The following is a 25,247-nucleotide window of genomic DNA, read 5'->3' on the forward strand; positions in this document are numbered from 1 at the left end:
TTGAACAAGAATTGGATCATACTAATGAACGGTGAACAAGGTGCAAGGAATAAGAATGATTAATAAAGACTCACATTCACGTAAATTAAGTGAAACACAGTTAAAATTCAATCAATAGTATGTCAAAGCGTTTATCTAACTACCAACATTACATTGGTCCAAATAGAAGTATAGAACTAAACTCATCAACAAATTTTTAAAGTTACAAAACAAATTTTCATTTAGAGATTATTTTAACGGCAACAATACTTCACATAATTTCTTTTTCTTAAGAAGTTAAATTAGTCTACCTAAATTGACATCGAGAAGAATCGAACCTGAGACCTTAAAAGAAAATGTTTCCCATAAATTATTACCAAAAAACCAAAATGTGTATCACTAACATTTCTCATATCAACAGGTCAAAAAAAAAAAAAAAACATTTCTCATATCAACATACTTTGGAAAGAACCTAATTTTGAGTTTTTTAAAAGATTGAAAAAATTTCTAACACTCCCTGTAAACACATTGTCTCTTATTGGATGAAACTCATGTGAGGCACATACTTTGGAAATAGATTTTACCTAAAATGTTGAGACCAACATTAGTTTCATTCAATAAAAGAGTAAGTGTTATAAATAGTGTTCATAATCTTTCTCGTTGAAAAATAGATATTGATGTTGGTTGGGTATAGTTGCCTATAAAAAAAAAAAACAAAAAAACAACCCGATGCACTAAAGCACACACATACGCAAAGTTTGGGGACGGAGAAGGGTCCCATCTTTTGATGTATTGTACGCAGCCTTACCCTATTTTTTAAACAAGAGGTTGTTTATAGGACATGAACACGTGACTTTTCAGACACATGACAACAACTTTATCATTTGAGCCAAGGTTACCCCTTATAACTGTCTTATAATCTTAATCTTAATATACATAAATGTTAAATAGTTCTGACCTAACCTAATCCCGCCCTTTTTGGTGGGTCTAAATAATTTTTATGAAAAAAAAAAAGTTTTGCAAGGAATTGAACCAGGCACCATATGACTACACTTTACAACTTTCACCACTAAGCCATTTCAATTTGAAAATTGTTGTTGACACATTCCATTTGGCTGGGACACACATGTAAAATACGCTTTTGCCCCCTCGGCAGTTAACTGCCGAGGAATTTGAAATCCGGCTGCAGTTAACTGCCGAGGAATTCCTCGGTAGTTAACTGCCGAGGAAAGCATTTATGCAGACAGCAGGTTCTGCATTAATGCTAAGCATTTCCAAGCCATTTTTCGGCCAGTTTTTACCTGTAATTTTACCAGAGCATTTCCATATGCAATTCAAATTATACAACAATGAAACTCGGTCATAAACAAGAAAAATACAATATCTTTTACATATGTCCATAATTAAATCAAACCGACATTTGGTTCAAACCACACAAAAGTTTGAAATTCATCAAAACGGAACATAGTGTCCATAATCAAACAACACATTACAAGTCATTACACATCATTACACATCATTAAATTAAATCCCTACTTACATTCATTACAATTGCATATGGAACGAACATATATATATAATACATTATTTTCCACCATATTCCTAAACATAAATCCGACGTCGCTATCGTCTTTAATAAGCCAAGGCATATAGCTTGCCGTTTTCCATGCGAATTCATCTCTATCTTCTCCTAGGTCTATCATTGGCATTAGAGCAGACAAGTGACGTGTATATTGATTTTCACCAAGATGCTCAAAATAAGTGTTAAGTTGTGTCTTCAAATCATCAATAGAGTCCGTCGGTGTTATCATAACCTTAACCGTCTTTTTAAACGCGCAATACCTAACACGACCTTCAATTCTTGCAACCTCTGACATGTTTCACTTGACAAAAGCTTTAACAAAATAATCATAGATTAGAACAAAATTAAATGGAATGTAATAACGAATAAATCAAATGCGTAAACATTAATAAGCTATAAATAAGTATTGCACTAGTTTCAAGTCAATAAAAGTCATATTATCATATATATCAATATCATTTACATAATGTTACTTATATATTGGCCACAAAAAATTGGCATTACAATTTTGACCCCAAAATATACGTCGGTGTAATTTCTACCAAAAAACAGGACTAACACCGACAAAAAAATCCCTAGTTAATTGCCAAGTGATTGGAGAAGATCAAGTGACATAAAATCTTCCTCATCTTCCGCAATAACTTCAAATTGTTGCTTTGGTTTTTCGGGAGTGTCCAACAAAATAGGCGCCGCTTTGTTTGATTCCTTTTGTGGTTTCGGCGGTTTGTTTCCACTTTCAATAGCCATGAGCTTTCGGAACAACTCATGTTGATCCAAATACTCATCTTCCCAAGTCACCGCATCTTGTTTCTTGTGATTGTGCCACTCCGTAGATGATGGAGGTAGTGGACAACCATTCCTCAAGTAAATAAGCACAAAGTGATTAGGAATTACCCCAAGGCACATGATGGGAGTTTTTTGCTTACCCGGCGGTGGTGGCCCTCTTAGTGGAAAAAAAGATTCCGAGTTACCAAGTTCAAGATTTGTCAACACAACCACACACCTTTTGTAATAATTGGCAACAATGTGCCCCATGTCCGGAAAAGTCAACCACTTATCAACAAGATGTGCACAACTTTTTGTATTTGCGGGAGGATGTAAGCCATTTAAAATGTAGTTATAACGATCCTCACCCGCAAATACTTCAACATAATCATCTTTATGATCTTTCAATTCTTGAATAAGATGTGTACGAATCATGAGATGATTTTGTTCGGTTAAGCCCATGAACTCGGCTATAGCCCGGAATCCACAATGTCCATCGCCAATAACATCCACCACTTTTTCAATAAATGGAAGCATGAAGCGTGGCATATAATCAATAGGCCTCATAACCGGTATAGCCTTAGGCTTTGGATACCGAGAAGGTGGTGGAAGTGGGGAAATTGGTGCTTTACCAAGACGAGCACCTTTTTTCCTTTTATATGATTATGTTGTTGGTGATGGTGACGGTTGACTATCCGGATTTTGGGAATCAACAACCTCCCAAGAAGAAGGGATCCGGCTAGTGGATGTAATTCTTCCTTTAGACCTCGCAATGTCCACTTTTTTCTTGGCTCCCTTGGTTGTTGCTTTTTGTGGTGGTGGAGACATCATGGTGGTTTCAGGAAATGCCAATTTCCGCAAAGCCTCTTTGACTTCAAGCTTCATTTGGAAAGGGAGTTTCTTGAGACGTTCTACAATACCCTTCAACTCATCGTCCACCGAAAAACCAAGTTCATTACTTTCTTCTCCCATGCGTAAACTTTGCCAATGGTGGTGTATCTCATCCAATAAAATTGGCTTTTCTTCAAGGAGTTTAGTTGCAATTTCGCATGCACATGGTAAGCCGTAAGATGTCCTTTGAACACAACCACAAATTTCCTTGTTCATGCACAACGTTTCCCTACAACGTGACTCTTCCATAGCAATGTTGTCCAAAGCATATCTAGACACATGACCACCTAAGCCGGAGTACAAAGTGACATCTTTGAATCTATGTTCCAACACGGTAACGCTCTGACCAAAAGCTGTTTGTATCGCAGTGTGTTGAAGCAACAACATGTTATGTATTTTCTCCCAACAAGTACTCAAATCACCCACACTATTGTCTAAATATTTCTTCACCAAAGCATGAGCCGATTCTACCCTATTGGTGGATCTACAACCAAGATGCAACACACGGTCTGTCCATACCCTCACTATTTTCTCCTTCACTTCATTCAAGGTGGTCATGGCATAGGCTAGGAAAGGTGGGAAATCACTACAAGCATCTTGGAACTCCACTAATGCATTTGCATATAACTCTTGAGTGGACGATTCAACCATATCTTTCCATGCCCTCATGATCTTCTTGACAACATCGCGATTACTCACCTCTTTCCCATCCTTTTTTCCCATAGGATATTTACAATCTAAGACGCACCTTTGTTTAACATTTGCTTGCACATGAAAGTAACAATTCATACCATAACTTTCCGGGAAAACAATTCCAACCGCTTTCATCAAAGACCCATCTCTGTCGGTAACAATCACCTTAGGCATATTCATCTTTGAAGTAAGAAGTTTACGCAACATTTTTAAAACCCAAACAAAGTTTTCCTCTTTCTCATGCATCAAGAATCCAAACCCAACCGAATATGTCAAATCGGTCGAAGTTACCCCAACTACCTCAAACATTGGCATCTTATACAAGTTGGTTTTGTAGGTGGAGTCCATAACCAAAACCGTTGGAAAATTGTTAAACAACTTAACGGATGTTGGATGAGCCCAAAAGATATCTTCGATTGTATTACTTTCACCATGTGTTCTTGAGTAATAAGTATAGTTGTGCTCCTCCAACTTCGAGATTAGATATTGCAACGGCTTCTTGTCACCTCTATTTGCCTTCCATATTTTTTGACGTTCATTGTACACTTGCTTCACATTTGTCATGCAATGTGGTCTTTTGTTCTTCAAGTGTATCAAAATATTTCTTGGAAGCATCTTGCTCTTGGTCAAGTCATGTACAATCTTCTTGTCATCCTCCTTTAATCTACCGGCAAGAATGTGTCCTTCTAAAGCCGGCTCCATCGCATGGTTGTGAACTCCATTAAGAATGTTCAATCCCCATTCCTTTGTTTGCGTACTTTGATATCCACTAATCATGAACAAGCACCCGCATTTTCTTGAGCCCGTTGTCGCATGCTTTGGTTTTTTTTAGGCACTTTGTGAGCTCCACTCCTTTCACACACTAGGCGCAATATTGGATGGATCAAGCTTGATCTTTGTGTAACAATTGTAAATCCCGCCTTATTTGCTTGACACCGTACCCACCCAAGCAATTCTTCTCTATCTTGAAACTTAATGTCGTCAGAAAAAAACCTAGCCGTGTCCACTTCGTGGGCTTGAAGTGGGACGACACCGGGGCTAACATATTTAGAAGCTTGTTCAATGTTTGGTTTGACTTCAACCTTAGGCGGCTTGACATCTCCGGAAATTTGGACAAAATTATGTTTTGTCTCTTCCGAAACATCTTCCGCGTTCTCGGTCATTACTATAATTAAACAACACATAAATATGAATTAACAACTAACTAATGCATAAACATCAATGTCATAATGAACTAAAACAAAAAAAACAAAAAAAAAACAAAGAAAAAAAGTTTGGAAAAAATGGCAGTAGCTGCCATTTTTTCGCACCAAAATTTTTTCCCAAGAGTTCCTCGGTAGTTAACTACCGAAGTTTTCCTCGGCAGTAAGGTACCGAAGATTTCCTCGGCAGTAAACTGCCGAGATTCCCCATGCCAGTGTTACGTGACTGACGTTGTAAACCAACCATGACAGTGTAACATTTCCAAAAAATAAACCGAATAAAATGCACAATACCTGTTTTTTTACGTCAAAAGTGTGTTGAATCATCCTATGCTTGATGCTTGAATCATTTTGGAGCAAGATTTGATGGAAAAAAATTTAGGATTTTGGGTTGGATTGGAGTTGTATGGAAGGTGATGAGAAAATAGTGTGTAGGGGGAGCAGGTGACTGTTTCATCTGATGAAACAGCTTTTCTCGGCAGTTAACTACCGAGGAATTCCTTGGCAGTTTACTGCAGCCGGATTTCAAATTCCTCGGCAGTTAACTGCCGAGGGGGTAAAAGCGTATTTTACATGTGTGTCCCAGCCAAATGGAATGTGTCAACAGCAATTTTCTTTCAATTTTGATTGAAATATTGTTGCTTCCAAAATTGATATACCGTACTAAAGCATTTTTTTAAAGCCACAAATGCCCTAACGATTCCTTTTCTGATAGCAATATCTTTTCATTATTAACGGTTCATTTCTTGATGATCATTCTTTTTCATTATTATTATTATTATTCTGTCGTTTACCATATAAAAGTTCCTTTTCATATTTCTTAGTAGTTCCTTGTCCTTTTCATTTTTATAGATTTAACAACCCTTGCGGTTGGGATCAGTTTCTTGGTGTATGCTTACTAAGTGTAATGATATTAAAGTTGCATTTTTAAAATTGTTCATAATTTGAATGATTCAGATAATAATTTTGTAGGCTTCTTTGTTTCTCATATATTATATTACTTAAAATTATTTATTCTGACTTTTTATTTGCAAAAATCATTACACTAGATTATAACATTACTTTGCTTTCTCCCTTTGACTTTTCAAACATGTTTACCATTTTCAATTTACTTATTTTAGTTGCTCTTTTAACATGAATGTAATCAAATATGAAGGTTGACAAAGAAGAAATTCAGTAACACAACCTGATAATATTATTTGGTCAGAAAATAAAGTTAATAGCTTAAATTGGTGTAATATTTGCATTCTTTTGTTGCTTTTTGCAGTCGTTTCATACCATAGTATTGAATGTATAATCAATATAATATATACGAAATTCTACAAATTCCGTGCATCGCACGGGTTAGAGTCTAGTTCTGTAAAATTCTTAAACAGCGACAGGTTACAAATGAGCCTGAAAGATGACAAAGGGCAAAGGGAAGGTAAGGTAACAAATGAGCCTCAATTTTCAAGCCAAATTACAGGGAGGGACGGGAAGGTAACAAAGATGACAAAGGGCAAGTAAAAAAACTTGGCTATTGCCTGTTTTCTTTTTTGTTTTGTACACAATATTTGACTACCAAAACAAAGAAAATCTATTTCCATCTTAGATTTTCACATGATGGAACTTGTACATGCGATTTTTCCATATATAACTTACGCAGTGGCCTCCTTCGGAGACCATCTTTTCTATTTTGCAATCCACACTAAAACCTACATTCACACTAGAAATTATATAACTAAATTTTACAATTGAAGAAACTAGATCTTCTATTCGCATCAATATAACACTTGCATTGTCCCAATACCAATAAAGATGCCCTGAAAATGAGAAAAAGAAAACAGAATCATTTGAGAGAAATAGTAAAATTAAAATGACTTTAGATCCATTGCAAAAGCCACTTAAACTAGTATATTTTTTTAAGGTGGGAGATTTAGTGAAGATTTCATTTCCACACAGTGAGCTTGGTGCATAAATTCAATAATTTGGCTGTGTTGTAGAATTGAAAATGACAATTCCTAGAGGATATCCACTATTCAGATGCAAGTTGTAAATCCCAATATTTGGCTGTATCTTGTAACATTAGGTGGTTTCAATTCAAATAGCCATTGAAAAATAACTGGATGACATATAAATCCTTGTTTTATGGATTCTTTAGTTAAAAACTTTGGTCGTGTTCACATTAATTTTTCGTATTTTTAGTGAAACATATGGCTCCACCTCAACTAATACCAGATTCAGCTGAGTTATTGAAAAAGGAACATTTAGAATTAATACTTGTTACATAAATAAAAGAGAGGTTATTATCAATCAATGACTCACAATAACAGTTGTGAACTATAGTGATTAGAAGTGCTGTAAAAGCAACATAAATCAAAATTTACTATAGTAATTAGAACTATGTTATAACCAACCAAACTATATGAGACAGGAGTAACACGTCTTTCTTCTTATAGTTTGCTGAGAAAGTGAATTATATGGTTTTATTACACAACTAAGAGACAAATCACACATCATATGGATGGTGACAAGCCAAAAGAATTTGGCTATGTTTGTTTATATGAACATTTTTCCTAATTAGACATTTACTGATATCAAAGTCTCATTTAGTGTCTTTTCCCTTTTGATTGTTTGAACCAAACCACTTCTGGTTAGATCATGACTAGTAAGTAAAACAGGAGTTTTCATACCTAACTCATTACTGAACTCCCATCTCAATTAAACTAAGAATATCTCTTTCCCTTTTTAGTCACAACTCAACAATAGTCCTTTTGTGTAAAATAAGATAAGGTTTCCTTAATCCATTACTTGCATCAAACAAAAAGCAAAAACAAAGAATGCATGAGTGGTTATCATATCACATCACAGAAACCAACTACTCTCAGATTTAACACACTGGTGGATCATGTTAGCGATCAACACTCGAGGGGATTTAGTCTCACATCGGATAGATAGGATTCTTGAAAAGAGTTTATAAAGAGGAGGCACTCCTCACCGTACAAGCCGGTTTTGTAAGGATGAGTTAGGCCTCGACATTCATGACAGATCAAACATTGTTTCAGTTCGGATTTGCTCTAATAAGTAATACTAATTAAGTCCTTCTAAAACCAATTCATGTAACATAATAACAGGTATAATTTTCACACGGCGTGCATATTTGGAAACACAACGAGTTTAAGGAAATCATGTGTCACCGTGATTTTCCTGAGTTTCTAAAGTGTAAATTTTGTCAAAACCACGATGACACATTGTGATCCCACCAAACTCACTGCCAATGCAAGTAACCACAAAAAGACTCCTACTTTATCTAACTTAAAAGGTGTAATATTAATCACCACAAAGTAGTGGCATGAACAGTACAACCACCCATGAAGTGCAGCAATGAGTAAAGTGGGTTTGGCTCCATAGAGATAGAGTAAAGTGCAACCAAACAAATCAAAAGAAAGCTAGAGCAGGTTGAGTAACAAATTTAGAATGAAAGGATAAGGAATCTTGACAACCTGTAACATCTTTATCAAGCACATAGGGTCCACCATACACTAACAAGTAAAAGCCACATTTTTCCCCCTTTTTTTGTTTTGAGGGTCAATTTTTTTGTCACTTAACTATTCAGTTTATGGAGCTAAATTAAAGGGACTGCAGGTAAAATTATTCAGTGTCTCTATCTGCTCTCTGTTTGGTAGTTCTTAAACTATAGACCGAAAAACCACTCCAATTGAGTATAAAACCACAAAAACCGACCCTTCTTTCCTAAGCCTTTTCTTGAAAAATGGATTTTCCGCTGTTAGTGTGTGTTACCACAAGACGCAGTAACGGCTTTCAGCCAGTTTAATCCGGCTATCATTTTGTAATGTACCTTAAGTTAGTTTGGGCATAACCTTCTGATTTAATTCCAATGACTGAGATTGTCTATTGCATTGAACTGGCTGATTTCCAGCTCCAAAATGTAATTGTGTCACTTAGTTAAAGATCTTGACTGGCAATCTCAAATCAATCATCAAGATTATTAGAAATTGATTTACTAATTGTGTAATCTGAATCAATCAATGACCAAGATTGATTAGTGCATCTAACGGCGGGTCCAGGTCCCATTTTTTTCTAGAGGGATTGTATGACTAGAAAGTCATGTAACCTTCTCTCTATCTATCTTTAGTGACCAGAGATCATTCTCTCTCATAGACACACACTTATTTTATTCTCTGTTCTCTCTCCTCTAGACACTAAAGTCACACACTTGCAAGCCAGACAATCCAAATCCATTTGTTTCCTTTTTTCCTATCAGGTTTAAACAAAGTTTAGTTTATCCCTAATCCATTTCAGATTTTCTTTTCTCCATTACAAAACACCAAAAATAATCAATTAATCATAAATAAAAACCCTAAAAACCAAAATTAGACACTAAGCTAACAAAACACCACAATAAAAAATGTTGTCTATGTTTAGTGTACTCACCGAGCAAGCTTCAATCCCGGAAAATGACATCATCAGCTATATCCATCAACGGCGCAAGACATTCCGGCGAGAATTTCCTCGCAAATAGATACGAATAACTCGAATTCGACACCCTCAGCTGTCGAATTAGCTCCGGCGACACTTCCTCTAGAGTATAAAGATGAGGATGTCCATCCCAACAACCAGTCCAATTAACTCTGGTCAGTGTAAAGCCAGTACACCCATTCAGATCCTCCATTGACAAAAGAGTCGGAAAATAATGCTCTTCTGGATAACAAGAATCCAAATTTACACAAGGAATCCGAAACTTCTTCCATAGCTTATAATCTCTCACCACAACCTTTGCATGCTTCCTATTCAAGATAAAAAACTGTGAACCAACCCGAAAATCCTCGAACGGAACCTCCGGCAACATAACATTCTCTCCACGAGCGTTGTAACGCTCGTAGAGATTCGGATCGTCAGAGAGAATCTCAATAAAGCTAGGGTAAAGCAAGTTAAAGTCAGAAAAACTTGCTAACGACATTAACTGATTTTTAAAAAGGTAGTTATAAACGAATCGAAACGACAAGAGCGGAACACAGTGTTGAGAAACTAAAGCAAAGTATTGGTTAAGTGGATCATCTAAGAGAGCAGATGCTATGAGACGTCGTGCAGCGGAGATGAGTGATGGTGAAGCACGTTGTGTTGGTTTGGAAGAGATGAAACGGTTATGGAAGACACCGCCAGGGGATACGACGGAGGTGGTGGGGTCTGCATGGATGTATATGTTGAAGAGATGGTTGTTTCCGGCGAAGAATTTTTCCCATAAAGGAGCAAAGGTGAGGTTGGTGTTTGTGAGGAAGAGGAAAGCGATTTTAGGTTTAGGGTTTGTGAGGGTGGATAAGTGGGTGGTGGTGTGGGTGGTGGCACGGTGGAAGAGAGCGAGGTCGTCGGCGTCGGGGGAGAAAGGGAAGTTGAATTGTGGGAGGAGATGTTGGGAGAGGAAGAGGACGAGTGGGAGAGAGATGAGGAGAGCTAGAGAGACAAGAATTGGTGATGACAACATTGGATTTGGTGTTTTTTTTTGTTTCTATGTTTCTTTTTTTTGGTTGGGTTTAGTGGTTTTTGGAGCAGTTTTAGATGATGAAAAAAGGTTTGGGGTGATGAAAAGGAAGGATAGTGTGTGGGAGTGTTCGAGAGTGATAAAAGGGTGATGGATGGATAAAATATTCCAAAAAGAAAAGGGAGATGGAAAAAAAATAAAGGGTTTATTCCGATTCTTTTTATTTATTTATTTATATTTTTGGGTTATTAACGCCTAGTTTGTTTAAGATTTTTAAAAAAAAAAATAATTTTTTCCATTTTTAAGTGTATGTATAGGATTTTTAGAAAAATCATTTTACCAAAAAATTTATTTTGACGTGTTTGGTTCAATTTTTAGAATGGGAAGGGAGGGGAGAGGAGGGGAGCAAATTTTATTGCACTGCCAAAAATATCCTTAAATTAATTTAAAATCTCAATATTATCATTATAACAACATTTATTATTATTAGTTTATATTATCTTTGAAACAACTTTTTTTAAGGATTCTGAAACAACTTTTATTATTATTATTATTATTATTATTATTATTATTATTATTATTATTATTATTATTATTATTATTATTATGTTGTATTATCTTGTAACAACTTTTATTATTATTAGGTTATATTATCCTTGTAACAACCCTATTATTAATCCATTATTCCATCGTCTACATGTTGTTATGGATGACATCGTTATTGTTTCGTTACTTTTTTATCCTTATTTAATCAAGGGTAAAACAGTAAAATAATTTTAAAATCTCTCCCCTCCCCTTGCAAACCAAACACATTTTTAATTAAAATATCTCCCCTCCCCTTAGTTAAAATCCCTGTAACACCCATACCAGACGTATCTAGAAAGTCTAGCACGTGCGTTAATATTAGTACTGGATACATTAAAATTTACAACATAAATTACATACGAATGAATATTTATACAACAATTTGCGTTCGTACATAAATATTCATAACCATCTCCACTATACACATATAATTCATCCTTAAAATCCAAAGCATCCTGCAGCGACACGAACGCACACTTGCTGAAATATCCATCCGACTTCAAGCTTGCAAGTCCAACCTGTTTATCTGAAACAAATAAGGATTGGGATGAGACATAACGTCTCAGTGAGTTCCCCTAAATCCTAGGCTATAGGCAACCTCAAGGGGAAACCTACGGTCACCATGTGTCTACATTACAACCTGACGGTTGATTATACGTGTGTGGGAACTTGCATACATAGACGGTAGTGCATACTAGAGCCGTCATTTTCTTATCTTAACTTGTTATAGGCTTCACTTCCTATACGTGTCATGGCGGTCGAGGGGGAACCTAAAACCGCATTGCCAAGAATACGCTTTACGTATCGAGGCCTAACATAACATAATCATGGCACGTTTCTAAACCGGACGATTAGGGGAAACCTAAGATCGTCATCGGTATCATAATCTTTACTTGCTCTATACATAACTTGTACTTGCTTACAGCATCTAATGCTCTTGTTCTTAAACATATACGTGCATGGGTTCATTCTTGCATAATCATGAAAAACATAATCATAGTCATATCGTGCATAACGTATCTAAGTTCATTCATTAGGTTAGCGTTGAACAAACAATCATTATCTTGATTCATTTTACGGATAGTCCCGGGTGGAGTAACCCCAAGATCAATCCCATACATGACCGATGTACGTACATCGGACTCCCTCGGTGTCGTGCGGGTCCCTTGCGGCTTGAACCGTTCCCCTTAGGTCGAGAACCTCCCGTATCCCCCTGGCGTGGATAACAAGAGACACGAGCACCTACGTCTTATTTACTCAGTGACATGCGGGTCCCTTACGGCTTGAATCATTCTCATCATGAGAACCTCTTGTATCCCCTTGATGTGGATAGCAAGAGACATGTCTCCTACACTTATTAGTCATGGTCTTGTCGTATACATAAGTTAAACATGTACATACTTAATTGTTTACCTCGGAACCTTAATCGAACCGATTAATGGTAAACTCTTACTTGTTCACAAACATACTTATCATTCATGCTATCTTGCTAGTTCTCAACACTATGTCGAGGCTCTACATTCATCCCCTTTCTTAATTCATAGCTACCCAAGTAATATCGGCTTAAACTCTCTTGATTCACTCTTGTCATTCATGTTAAGATTGCCATGATTTTTATTTCAGGAATCGTTTGATGTTATGTGCATTGCCTAGATGTTGTTTTAGGGTTATAAAGTTGTAAAACGATGAAAGAAAAGCTCCGAAATGCACCACGGACACCACATAGAGCCAACAAGCCAAAAGCATGTTGGCATGTCCAGAAGCCTGCGCTATTAGCGCACCTGAGGTGTGGCCAGCCTGAAGAATTTCGCTATTAGCGTAGATTTCGCTAATAGAGTAGTTCTTCATGTCTGTGGTACAAAATTTCCAGTTTTTACCCAAAACTTGTTCAGTTTGATCCTGCAATGCACCATAATCATCCAGCAACATATATAGACATTTATAAACATATTTCAGGGCAATCTAACATCTAATCAACAAGAATTTATCAAAAGAGCATTAGGGTTCTAATCCCCTCATGAACATAAATCAATCCTTTAAACATGGAATTACACAACCCCAAGGGTAGTAATCTATCTATGGAACTCACCTAATCATGTTTGCTTGCTTTCCTTCAAGTTCCAAGCTCAAACCCTAGATTCCTCTTCATTCTTGATCCACGATTTCTAACCAAACCATGCTTAAATCCATGCTTCCTCTTGTTTCTTGCTTGCTAAGCCACCAAATTACATGTCTTGTGAAGCTTTGATGCCTTAGAGAAGGAAGAATGAGGGCGACCAAGTAGTGAGAAGGAGGAGAAACTTTCTTCTCAAAACCTAGAGAGAGAAAGTGAAAGGGAAAATGAATATTTTTGAGTCCAACTTGCTCATATACCCCTTGTGTGCGAATACCCAAAATGCCCTTGATCTTAGACGTGTTTAACTTGACTCTGGTACATAAGTTCATACTTATCTGTTATCACATAATATTAGCTTTCCTCGTACTTAACATTTTCGTCATACTCGCTTTCCATGAATCTGAGTCCTCTGATAAATTTAACAGATAAAATTTCCATTAGCTGACGAGCGGGATATTACATTCTACCCCCTTAAAAAAATTTCGTCCTCGAAATTTAAAGATCGACTACCAATCCTCATGACAAAAACGTATCATCCATGGTTTGAGCCATACATATTCTATACACACTCATTCATAAAGTTCATCTTATCATGTCCTCATCTTATTTCTTAACCCACGTGCAATTGAACATAGCCTTCTTGACCTTAATATCACTCAAACTTAAAGTTATCCTAGCATACCATAACTTAGAACTTACCTTGCTACACATAAACTTATTATCTCGATCTCGGATCTTACCCGATTAACATAAACCATTCATAAGAGTATCTTATCGTAAACATGAACACTCAGGATTTGCCTTTTAACTGGAATCCTATCAGATACCAGGTTTGCCCTGCAGTGCTTGCTTGCAACATAAAATATTTTTCATACATATAGCTTATCATGAATACATAATCTTACGGTACCTCGAGATACATGCTTCTTACTTGTATTACTCAAAAAGACGATTCCACGAATCACTTATCCCTTTCTGAGTCTTAGGAAATCTTCGATCTCATTGCAATCTTATTGCATTTTATCACCCGTACTGAGGGGTAACTCGTATAGCTTGACATGAAAAAGTGAAATCAACTCACCACTTCATCTGATAATCTATTAATTAACATCATGGTTCACATACTCTTGAGACTTACTAGCACATCCACTTGCACATACATCGTATACTCTTAACACACTTCTGTGTATCCTACATGATATTGGCTTCATAGAAACATTGTCGTTTCCATAACATGTACATACTTTCAAGTGTCATCTCTTGTTAAATGATAACGATACGTGTCTAAAATCTTTCTTGAAGAAATTTTTCTTAAACTTTGGTATTTGTGTTCTTGGAACGAATATATATATACATAACTAAAAAAAAAATATATTTTATCATTTCCAAACTGAATTTGTATAATTCCATGAGTTTAAATAAAAATATCGTTCCCAAGTTCCATAATATCAATCTTAACTTTTAAAAGTTTTAAAATAATGACTTAACATATCTTAACAAGAATCGTTTTCACTCAACAAGTATCGCATATGAAAGTATGATTCTCATTGCACAAACTCGAGAGTTGCATCTCCTTTCATGATAACATACTTAACTCCGAAGGTGGATTCATACCTTCTTAACTGTTATACGTAGTTCAGACACGTATTACTGCATAACATAAACCATAGACGATCCTTGGCCCACTTGACGGTAACTTGTTCCTCTTCTTCAGGACACATAACTTGATTCACCATATCATCTCATTCGGTCATCGCTTGAGTGTTAATACCCTTTCTGGAACCCGGTCATCATTCTTGATGCTTTGATTCTTTACTTGAGTCACGAAATGTAACCTTCTGAACCTTACATACTTCCCATTATCATCTTCCGTGCATCCTGATCAATTCATATAAGGCAATTCTTGTCATTTTCATTTTACTTAGGTGATGGCACATACTTAAACTTTTACCTTAGCCAATGCTATATATATAAACATCCATACTTACTAATCACATCAAGAACTCCTCACTTGTCTTATGATGCTTCTGCTAAACTTGCCTTACCAACCGAACATTCTTCACGAAGCTTCATACATACTAAAACTCCCATGTTTCGTGCTTAACGATTAACTTCCATGGCGCTACTCTGATTCCCACCGGTTGGCTTAAACTAATACTCTAACCCGTTAGAGCAATTGAGACTTCAATTCATGCTTACCACTTGAATACTTACTTCTTGAACTATTCTCAAGATCTTCCATGTTGCAAACACCATCACAACCTTACACTTGTCTTGTAAATTCAAAACTCATGTTATTTTATCTTATGCTCATAATACTTGATTTGGGGGTAAACCTTACGTTCTTGATGGTTGCATTTACCATACATATCACACTTGAACTTGTTTCTGAGGAAACTCGAATTCCTTTAACAACTCCTCTAACACTTGAACATATCTTTCTTAAACCTCTAGCCTGGTACTTTCGTATCTTCGCATACTACATTTTGCTTAATCATACTAATGCTTGCTCGTTGATTCTTCTTTTAAAGAAAACTTCGTAAACTAGCGCACGGGTCATTGACGTTGATGTTTTTCTACTTTATAAATATATCGAGTTTAGGCCCCGGCCGTTGCTCTAAAATCATAGAACGAGTTGATAACACATACGTGCCATCCAACCTAGACTCTAATAAGTCTAGCCCGCTCTACGAGTGTCGAAGCAACCCGGTTCCTAGAAACCTCGTGAATTTTCAAAATGTCAACTTCAATCACCCATACGCGTAAATCTTTCTAAAATTATTTAAACTCAATGATCCAACATCATATCAAGCCCTAACATGTCCATTAAGCAAAACATAGATCGAGAGATACGCCATAATTCCACATAATCCGAGATCTTTGTGATTTCTTATAACTTTGCACCGGTTAATTTTCTTACTTCATACCTCATGCATAAACATCCGTGACTTTCCTCCCAAATGCCGAAACTTTTATACTCTTGATCTTGGCTTGTTCTTGACACATTAACTTCCAAAACTACCTTAAACCGGATTGATTCCGTTAATACTTTTCCATACATTTTCTTCCTTAGAAATCATAGGATGTGATGTGCATTTGATACTTGATGTTATAGAGAGTGTTGGTTAGATAAAATATTGTGAAAACAACCCCCAATAGCTACTAAAGCCCTAGAGACGAAATGACAGTTTTTTTTGGAAAACTGAAAATTTTCGCTCCAGGTTCGCTATTAGCGAAATCCTCTGGAGTAATTTCGCTATTAGCGAAATTTTCGCTATTGGCGTGGTTTCTTCAGTACAATTTTCCAAAAATCATATTTTACATAAAAATCTTATTTCCTCAAGTATCCCAATGCATATCATTCCTTCCAAACATACATATACTTAACTTCATTCATATAATGCTATTCCTGATAGCCTGCTGACTCCGTCAATAAATGTCGACTTCTCACCATCTTGTAGCCTTGTTCTGACATTCCAGAATATCATAAATTCATTCCAACATCTTCACTCACGGGTACATGGAGTATCGCTATCATCGTACCCGATATTGTCGGAACGTTCCTTCTTAACATACCTTATATTCCCGGAGGATTCACACTTATACTTGCTTAGTTCACCGGCCACTTACTGGCACGATCAACCCCTTACTAATACTTACTCCGAGTTCTTACTTCTGAGTTCACACTTTCCAGTGCATCTTCATCACATACTTCATTCCTCCTGGGTCCTATTCAGCTCTCAGGCATCCATTCTAATCGTTGAATGCTAAATTGAGTTGATCAGGCTCAACTAACAACAACAACTAGAACATTTACCCGGAACCCAATGGTCCCACTACCTTAGTTGTAACTTAATGACCCAAGGCACGGTCTGAATTGACCTGCTCTGATACCAATTGTAACACTCATACCAGACGTATCTAGAAGGTCTAGCACGTGCGTTAATATTAGTACTGGATACATTAAAATTTACAACATAAATTACATACGAATGAATATTTATACAACAATTTGCGTTCGTACATAAATATTCATAAACATCTCCACTATACACATATAATTCATCCTTAAAATCCAAAGCATCCTGCAGCGACACGAACGCACACTTGCTGAAATATCCATCCGACTTCAAGCTTGCAAGTCCAACCTGTTTATCTGAAACAAATAAGGATTGGGATGAGACATAATGTCTCAGTGAGTTCCCCTAAATCCTAGGCTATAGGCAACCTCAAGGGGAAACCTACGGTCACCACGTGTCTACATTACAACCTGACGGTTGATTATACGTGTGTGGGAACTTGCATACATGGACGGTAGTGCATACTAGAGCCGTCATTTTCTTATCTTAACTTGTTATAGGCTTCACTTCCTATACGTGTCATGGCGGTCGAGGCAGAACCTAAAACAGCATTGCCAAGAATACGCTCTACGTATCGAGGCCTAACATAACATAATCATGGCACGTTTCTAAACCGGACGATTAGGGGAAACCTAAGATCGTCATCGGTATCATAATCTTTACTTGCTCTATACATAACTTGTACTTGCTTACAGCATCTAATGCTCTTGTTCTTAAACATATACGTGCATAGGTTCATTCTTGCATAATCATGAAAAACATAATCATAGTCATATCGTCAATAACGTATCTAAGTTCATTCATTAGGTTAGCGTTGAACAAACAATCATTATCTTGATTCATTTTACGGATAGTCCCGGGTGGAGTAACCCCGAGATCAATCCCATACATGACCGATGTACGTACATCGGACTCCCTAGGTGTCGTGCGGGTCCCTTGCGGCTTGAACCGTTCCCCTTAGGTCGAGAACCTCCCGTATCCCCCTGGCGTGGATAACAAGAGACACGAGCACCTACGTCTTATTTACTCAGTGACATGCGGGTCCCTTACGGCTTGAATCGTTCTCATCATGAGAACCTCTTGTATCCCCCTGATGTGGATAGCAAGAGACATGTCACCTACACTTATTAGTCATGGTCTTGTCGTATACATAAGTTAAACATGTACATACTTAATTGTTTACCTCGGAACCTTAATCGAACCGATTAATGGTAAACTCTTACTTGTTCACAAACATACTTATCATTCATGCTATCTTGCTAGTTCTCAACACTATGTCGAGGCTCTACATTCATCCCCTTTCTTAATTCATAGCTACCCAAGTAATATCGGCTTAAACTCTCTTGATTCACTCTTGTCATTCATGTTAAGATTGCCATGATTTTTATTTCAGGAATCGTTTGATGTTATGTGCATTGCCTAGATGTTGTTTTAGGGTTATAAAGTTGTAAAACGATGAAAGAAAAGCTCCGGAATGCACCACGGACACCACATAGAGCCAACAAGCCAAAAGCATGTTGACATGTCCAGAAGCCTGCGCTATTAGCGCACCTGAAGCGTGGCCAGCCTGAAGAATTTCGCTATTAGCGTAGATTTCGCTAATAGCGTAGTTCTTCGGGTCTGTGGTACAAAATTTCCAGTTTTTACCCAAAACTTGTTCAGTTTGATCCTGCAATGCACCATAATCATCCAGCAACATATATAGACATTTATAAACATATTTCAGGGCAATCTAACATCTAATCAACAAGAATTTATCAAAAGAGAATTAGGGTTCTAATCCCCTCATAAACATAAATCAATCCTTTAAACATGGAATTACACAACCCCAAGGGTAGTAATCTATCTATGGAACTCACCTAATCATGTTTGCTTGCTTTCCTTCAAGTTCCATGCTCAAACCCTAGATTCCTCTTCATTCTTGATCCACAATTTCTAACCAAACCATGCTTAAATCCATGCTTCCTCTTGTTTCTTGCTTGCTAAGCCACCAAATTACATGTCTTGTGAAGCTTTGATGCCTTAGGGAAGGAAGAATGAGGGCGACCAAGTAGTGAGAAGGAGGAGAAACTTTCTTCTCAAAACATAGAGAGAGAAAGTGAAACGGAAAATGAATATTTTTGAGTCCAACTTGCTTATATACCCCTTGTGTGCGAATACCCAAAATGCCCTTGATCTTAGTCGTGTTTAACTTGACTCTGGTACATAAGTCCATACTTATCTGTTATCACATAATATTAGCTTTCCTCGTACTTAACATTTTCGTCATACTCGCTTTCCATGAATCTGAGTCCTCTGATACATTTAACAGATAAAATTTCCATTAGCTGACGAGCGGGATATTACAATCCCTCTCCTCCCCTTCCCTCCCCTCCCCTCCCCTCCTAATTCTCGAACCAAACGGACCCTTAAAATGAAAAGCTATTAAGATTAACTTTTTTCAAAATCTATTTTTTTTCAAAAACAAGGAAGTAACATATGTACAAGTTTTTTTTTTGTTGAAGGAAGTAACATATGTACAAGTTAAAACTCTTTTTTTTTTTAAAAATGATTTTTAAGGATAGTCGGCAAACAAAAATAACTTTAGATTTTTTTTTTTTAATACAAAGGACCCGTTTGTTATGAATTAATATAAAAGAGATTTTGAGATAAAATAATTTAGAGATTATATTTTATAGATTATATGAAAAATCAGAATCTATTTTGTGTTTGCTTATCGTAATAAAAATCATTTTTTTTAAACAAATACTTTAGTTTGTTTGAATACAACTATATAAAAGGGATTTTTTGTTACCAAATTAGTTCGATTTTTTATACCATATTTTCTCTCTTCTTTAAAAAAAAATCTATTTTTTGAGAAGCTGCTCTAAACAGCTTCTCATTTGAAGTTGTTTTCAGATTTTTTTTAGATTCTGATTTTTTTTTTTAAAAACCGTTACAAACAGAGGCAACACTGTTAAAAGTGATTTTTTTTCTTAAAAAAGCTATAACAAACGAACTCAAAATCTATTTTTCTTAAGCTGCAACAAACACGCCTTAATTTAGATGGAAACAATCAAAGAGTACATAGATGAGAAGATAAGGATTGTTTTTCAACGTATCATTGTCATGTCAGTCATTGCGATTTTATTGAACTCGAGTAATTAGTATGTGATAAGTCTATTCATTTTTTGTTTTGAAGATAGGTTCATTAGGTTGCGCGTAAAATATAGCTGATATATAATAAATAATAAAAACTAAAGGTCTTGCTAACCAGTGCCCTCAGAGCAATGGTTAAGGAATCTATAAATAGAAATTTTGTCTTGAAAATATAAGATGTTACTTTTAATAAAGTACTGATCACACAACTTTTTTTATGAAAACTTACTTGTTTTAGATGCTTAACCATTGCCCTTAGGGCACTAATTAGCATTCTCCATCTATAGCTTATGAGCAATTGTGTGATTTTGGATCATGTGTGTTCTTGCATTTTCATGAACTTTTTGTTGATTTAAGTGTAATTTCAAGCTCCATTAATTGTTGTCATTTTGAATATGTTAGAAGTGATAGAATCATGTTGTTGTTGCATGAAAATCAATGTTTTGTTATGATAAGTTGGTGTTTATGAGTTTTTAGCTTAATTACATGAAAATCATGAAGTTGTTGATGAATATTGATCAATCTATGTTTTATCCATTTGTTATGACACTGGGGAGGTGTATGTGGTGGTCAGAGCAAACCTCTCCCAGTATGATGTGGTTCGAGGACGAACGAAGCGGAATCTGGTAGGCATGTAACGCTCAAGGTTAGCGATGGCGAGGAGTGGTCACTTATGTACAAGGCATGACAATGTGCGACTACTGGCAACTTCTAGGCAACCGAATCACATCAGAATAAGATGGATCCTGAAGCCGTGCAGGTATGGGACTGCATGGTTGAAGGAAGGCTTATACTAATTGTTTGGTACTTCCTATATCAACAAAATGCATATTCTTTTCGATAGCCCAAACCATAAGAACGCCACATTTAAGTGTGCTGGACTTAGAGCAATTTTGGGATGGGTAACCTTATGGGAAGTTTCTGTAACACCCATACTAAACGTATCTAGAAAGTTTAGCACGTGCGTTATTTTTAGTATTGGATACATTAAAATTACAACATAAAAACTTCGAATGAATATTATACATCAATACATGTTCGTATAAAACGATACAACACCTTTTGTCTAAAATAATAACAAATGCATCCTTGAAATCCATATCCATTCCTTAACGTGTACGAACGAGCACTTGAAGAGATATCCATCCGGCAACTAACTTGACGTCCGACCTGTTTATCTGAAACAAATACGGATTGGGATGAGACATAATGTCTCAGTGAGTTCCACCTAATCCTAGGCTATAGGCAACCACGGGCGAAAACCTACGGTCACCACGTGTCTATTTTACAACCTAACGGTTGATTATACGTGTGTGGGGACTTGCATGCTTAGACGGTGGTGCATACTAGGACCGTCATAATTCATCTTACTTGTTATAGGCTTACTATATTCTTGTGTGTCATGGCGGTCAAGGGAACCTAAGACCACTATGCCAAGATACGGTAAACGCATCGAGGTCTTCTTGTAACATGTTCATGACACAATCCTAAGCCGGACGATTAGGGAAACCTAAGAACGTCATCGGCATCACATTCTTTACTTAGCTTGTACTTGTACATAACATATTCATACATGAGTTCATTCGTGATCATAATCATATCATAATCGCATCTAAGTTCATTAATCATTATGTTAGCGTTGAACAAACAATATTATCTTGATTCATTTTACGAAGAGTCCCGGGTGGAATAACCTCGAGTACAATCCCATACATGACCGATGTACGTACATCGGACTCCCTCGGTGTCGTGCGGGTCCCTTGCGGCTTGAACCGTTCCCCTTAGGTCGAGAACCTCCCGTATCCCCCTGGCGTGGTTAACAAGAGACACGAACACATACGTCTTGTTACTCAGTGACATGCGGGTCCCTTACGGCTTGAATCGTTCTCATATTGAGAACCTCTTGTATCCCCCTGATGTGGATAGCAAGAGACATGCCACCTACACTTATTAAGTCATAGTCTTGTCGTGCATATAAGTTAAACATATACATACTTATTCATGGTGGATGGATCTAACCTATCAATCCACAACTTACTTATTAGCTAATCATCTAGCTCATGTGTGAATAGATTATCATTCGCGTCTTACTTACATATATATATATATATATATATATATATATATATATATATCCTATACTTGACATACTTAGTGATTCATGCTATCTTGCTAGTTCTCAACAACTATGTCGAGGCTCTACATTCATTCCCTTACTTAAGGAATACCTTGCTACCCGAATTAAACATCATACTCTCGCTTACCAAGCTTTACCATACTTGCCAAATACTTGTTTCATTTATAAGAAAGACTCCTTTTAAAACTATAACAATTAGGATCTTGGTTTGAGGGGTTTATTTCTCTTAGAAAGACTGCACAAGAAAAACCGCTCGCGAAACGCCGAAACGACCTGAGGCGAACAAAACAATGGGTTTCCCCATTGTGTTGCTCGCCTAGGCGAGTAGAATCACTGGGGAGGCGAGCTCTTACTCGCCATGGCGAGTTGGGGGCGAGCAGGACCCCCTGTTCGACCTTCTAGCTCGCCTTGCGAGCAATTTGCTCGCCGTGGCGAGCTGTGACAGTCCAACAACTTCAAAATTGATATTTTTGACTTAAAAACCTCAAACCAAGCATCTCCAAGTGCTATATGACCCTTAGGATCATTAGAAACCTATAAAAACAGTCACGGAACAAGTATGCACAAGTATAGCAAGCATGATAAGAAAAGGGCAACTAACTCATACTTTAAAAACCCTAAAATACATATTATCTTTGCAAGATAAAACACAATCCCAAAGGGTGGAAAACTATCTAGGGAACTCACCTTGCAAGCTCTTGAAGCATCAACGATTCCCAAGCTCATAAAAGCTCAAAACCCTAGCTTGATCACTTCCTTATGTTCAACCCAAATCTTTATTATCTTGATGTTTTCTTGCAATCTCTAGCATCTTCATCCCTTGCTTGATCATAAATCTTTGAGTTTATACTCTAACCCTAAGCTTTCACCAAATCCCTAATTCTTCATGAATTTCTCTTGTTGTGATAAAGTTGTGAATCAACAAAGAACCCAAAGCATAAACAAACCATAGCTTCAAAGACTTCCTTTGGTGAGGAGAAGAAGAAGAAGTAGTAGTAGTAGTAGTAGTAGTGAAATTAACCAAGGCTTCTAATTGTTCTTGAGGGAGGAGAAGAAGAAAATCATGTTGAATGATCCAACCCTAACTTAGGATTCTTTGAGGAAGAAGATTTTATGATTTGATGAGATAGGAAGAGAAGGGAGAGATGGCGTGGGAAAGGAGAGAGAAGGGAGAGAAGTTCCCAACTTCAAACCCTAGAGAGAGAAAGAAAAATGATTATGAAGATATTTTGTGCCAAAATCCAATAAATATCCCTTTGAGTGCAATTACCAATTTGCCCTTGCCTTAAACGTTTTAAATCTGACACTGATAATTATTACGTGATGAGCTAACATCACATAATAAATATTTCCATCATACTTATTTTCCATGAACTTACTTCTCTGGCACAATCGACTGGTAATATTCTGTTACTGACAGGCGGGATATTACAGTTTCTCAAAAAGCATGAGTGAGGACAAAACACTCTCAAAGACTCGTGTTGGTTTGTGGCGTCATTCGCCAATCCTAAAAGAAGTCTGGGATGTTACATGTTGACTCTCCCTGGCTTTTGGTCAAAGCTATGGGTTTTTCAATGACCAAATGATTCTTATGTTGAAGAATGAAGAAGTGGCGATCATGCACCAACTTGGTCTGTTATGGAGCTAAACCTTTGGATTGCTAGCTGTTGTGAAAGCACTTGGGATATTTGTTTTTCTAAATGGCTAGGAACATGCATACAAAGCACAAGCATATGAATACCACATAGATAAGAAGGCGGTTGAGGCCAAATTATCCAAGGTCAAAGATCACTTTGGACAATATAGATAAATTCTAGCTCTACGCGTGTTGGATATGATCTTGCATTCATAAATATGGTGAGATTAAAGCCTTGACCAAGCAAAATGAAAAATTGGCCAAGAAGGTGGAGGAGTTGGCACAAACTCACAAGGATGTAGAGGATTTGACGGGGAAGATCAGAAACTTGGAGATTTGGATGGTTTGAACATGGCTCAACTAATTGCGAAGATTCAGAAGTTGGGGGAAGACATTCAAGAGGTGGCTCCTTGCTGCTTTAACAATGTTTTAAGCAATTCAAGCTTATATATCCAAGTCTCGAGTTAAAAATCGTTGGGATGCACTTCTTGAATAGTGTCAAGGATGGTGAATGGTTTATCCTTAAAGGTTTCGTGGAGGATGGAAAAACCAATCAAGTTCTTGTTTAGCCTTGTAGTTTCGTTTTTTTTTTTTTATATTTTTGTTTATTTGTAACCAGATAGAAATACCATGACAATATGCGGCCCTTGTGGTCTGCTATTTATTTTTATGTATGATTAACTTTAATATTTCCTCTTCTCATTTCTTTTATCCTCGTATTTTCATGCTTTTTTGTAATTTGTAGTTTTGAATATCCGTATATTTTATGCACCATGTGATTATCGATAAGATCTATTTCGTAAAAAATCAATAAATAAAATCATTTGATGTACAATTTTAAGATATTGTTAAATGTGTAATTAATTTTTTATATTAAAAATAGTATGTAATTATTTTGATGCACCCCGAGGAGTACTTGTGTTTAAATTCAAACCAATCTAAATTAAAATAGTAAAAATTTAAAAAAATTAACAAAAAAAAACTACTTAAAATTGAATATTATTGAATGTGTTTGGATGTTCTTTTGTGAAATTCTCTTGGATCAAATTTTAGTTGTTTTTTCCCAAAATTGAATCAAACCATGTATATACATCTTAATACTTATCTTTTTACACAAAAAATACGTATCTATATTTTATTTATTTATTTAATGGATACAAAATATAGTCTTCCATTTTTTTTTA

General features: G+C 36.5%; 1 protein-coding gene across 1 annotated transcript; it reads right to left on the bottom strand.

Annotated features, from left to right (window-relative positions):
- Window positions 1-6,615: 6,615 nt before the first annotated feature.
- LOC146954548 (core-2/I-branching beta-1,6-N-acetylglucosaminyltransferase family protein) lies at window positions 6,616-10,722 on the bottom strand. Its single transcript, XM_085716954.1, has 2 exons — window positions 9,547-10,722; window positions 6,616-6,914 (listed from the first exon to the last, which is right to left on the bottom strand). Exon 1 carries the CDS (start codon window positions 10,592-10,594, stop codon window positions 9,557-9,559), a length of 1,038 nt encoding a protein of 345 aa, XP_085573080.1. The 5' UTR covers window positions 10,595-10,722; the 3' UTR covers window positions 6,616-6,914; window positions 9,547-9,556.
- Window positions 10,723-25,247: the final 14,525 nt, after the last annotated feature.

The sequence above is a fragment of the Medicago sativa genome, chromosome 1 (assembly GCF_051527215.1).
Source record: "Medicago sativa cultivar Bolivia chromosome 1, Bolivia_mono, whole genome shotgun sequence".
NCBI classification, from domain to species: domain Eukaryota; kingdom Viridiplantae; phylum Streptophyta; class Magnoliopsida; order Fabales; family Fabaceae; genus Medicago; species Medicago sativa.

Bases quoted from the DNA above. Each gene is read 5' to 3' on its own strand.
- LOC146954548 (XM_085716954.1), bottom strand. From the start codon at position 10,594: ATGTTGTCATCACCAATTCTTGTCTCTCTAGCTCTCCTCATCTCTCTC.